Source organism: Aplysia californica, unplaced genomic scaffold (assembly GCF_000002075.1).
Source record: "Aplysia californica isolate F4 #8 unplaced genomic scaffold, AplCal3.0 scaffold00273, whole genome shotgun sequence".
In the NCBI taxonomy this organism is placed as follows: Eukaryota; Metazoa; Mollusca; class Gastropoda; order Aplysiida; family Aplysiidae; genus Aplysia; species Aplysia californica.
In genome coordinates, this window is record NW_004797543.1 from 214,028 (window position 1) to 216,144 (window position 2,117).

The 2,117-nt window shown below is 45.4% G+C and overlaps 1 protein-coding gene across 1 annotated transcript in view; it reads right to left on the minus strand.

Annotated features, from left to right (window-relative positions):
• LOC101850341 (nuclear receptor subfamily 2 group E member 1) overlaps positions 1-2,117 on the minus strand; it is a 70,815-nt gene that overhangs the window by 15,357 nt on the left and 53,341 nt on the right. Inside the window, exon 6 of the mRNA XM_035970491.1 lies at positions 1,640-1,818. Within this exon, the coding sequence (XP_035826384.1) occupies positions 1,640-1,818 (179 nt within the window). The remainder of the gene's footprint in view (positions 1-1,639; positions 1,819-2,117) is intronic.

Here is a 2,117-nt window from a genome sequence, read left to right on the forward strand (position 1 = left end):
ATATATATACAATAAAATAATGTTTGGATTTTGGAGGCTTTGGTGGGGCGGTGAGAGTAGTGAAGAGGGAGAAGGAAAGAAAGGAAGAAAGAAAGAAAGAAAGAAAGAAAGAAAGAAAGAAAGAAAGAAAGAAAGAAGGAAAAAAAGAAAGGGGAGAAAGAGGAGAAAGAAAAAAAAGAGGAGAAAAGAACGAGGAAAGAAAAGTACAATGGAAGAAAAGAAGGGTGGAAGAAAAGAAAGTTTGAGATGAAACTCCAAAGAAAGTACTCTAGTCTAAGTGAAAGTCTTGACAAAGATGTTCATGCTGCTTGCTGTTCCCCAGCATGTCCTGTTCATTGCAGAGATTTCAACACACATTATTTATCCCTCTCCTTGTCTCAAAGAAGTTGGGGTGGGGTCGTAGTGGAGGTGGGGTGGGGGCTGGGGCTGGGATGGGGGTTGTTGTCTTTTTGGAGTATTGAGATGGACGTGAGTGGTTAATTAAGGCTGGGGGGTCGGGACGGGGGTGTTGACGGAAAAAATGATTTAAGATGACCATTGAGTTGAGAGGAATCTTATACATGTACGAGTGATAGAATGGTGATGATGAAGACATTAAAGAATCCTTCATCAATGACAGCAACTTAAAGTACGATAATGATGACGACAACAGCCAAAAAAAAAGTTTGGAGAAACAGAAAACGATGTTATGTTATGAGTACAAAAAAGAAAAGAAAAAAAAGATTAAAAAAAGAAAGAAAAGGAAACCAAGCCAAACAAGAAAACAGTCAACATAATAATATCGAAAAAATACACTAAAATGTGGACACAGAGTGAAGAAAGGAGCAAGCAAAACTGCCACTTTATCTTCTCTGTCTAACTGAATCTTCTACAGATCAAGCAAATATACACATTGTTAATTTGTGTGACTTTGATCAACATTAAGCCTCTGTATTCCTGCCTGTGTCGTACTATTTGTTTTCTGTCAAAGAGAGAGCCGAGATGCGCCTTCTGCCTGAACTTCTTTCGGAAAAATATGGCTGTTTAAAACAAACATCAACAAATCAAAGCCGACGTTCAATAACCAATGTATTGACAGACACAACACGGAAATACAAACTCCACGGGGTGGTAACCAAGTAATGAGCAAAGGATGCGAGCTACTACTATCATAGCACTATGGGTGTGAGCAAAGTCCCTAACGAGTGCTGTCCCCTTGTATCTCCCATCGGACCTAGTGTTTGTTCAGGTGGCGCCCCCACGTGACTGCGGGCCTGACTTAAGATTTCCGCCCACTAACAGTTGTGGCACTGTGGGACACACACACGCGCACACACAAGCAGAAATCAGAAGCTATCAACCCAGAGACAGCATCGTTTCTCAAGTTTCGCGCCGTTCAAACCCCCGGACCCATCTCCATCTAGCCATACTCCGTACCCTAGCGGCAAATCCTTCGTGTTCATCTGTAACCGATCGTCCAAAGTACAACTAAACGTGCCGGCGACGCGACATTCGAGTGTGAGCAAACTCCTCCATCCGTGCCCCTGGCCCGCGCGGCACAAAGCCGCCTCATAATTGGCTAATATGTTCACCCGGCCGCCGGCTTCTATCGAGTTTCAGCCTGCCAGCTTGTTATTTTGTATCCAAAAAATGAGCAAACGCAGGCCCCCATTCGCTGGTGGTGCTGTGTATCTCTTCCCGGGAAGGAAGCGGCGCGAGGAAGGACGTGGGATTCACACCATCCCCCCAGACCACGGTCTCTCCTTTCTGTCCCGTGAGTTTGGTTGTGTGGTGCGAATTGCTCATTGTTCTCTGTTGCTCTTGCCCCCATGCTGTGTCCTGCGAGTTGGCGTCGAGCAACGAATGCACACCAGTGTCTGTGGTGTAGTGGTAAGGCTCTTCGCTGTCGCATGCAGAAGACCCGAGTTCGATTTCCGAGTGGAGCGAATATTTTTTCGAGTTTCTCTGTCTTTCTGCTGAGATGTTATAGTGTCCCTCTCAGCCTGGGTTGGCCCCAACAGACAGGTTCGGAAACCCTCTTCCTAACAGATCTAAATAGTGTCGATGGGGGTGTAAAAACTCCCACATTTTAAAATCCAAAGGAAAGCAGAGAACCCTGTCTGTCAGCGCCACCGCCG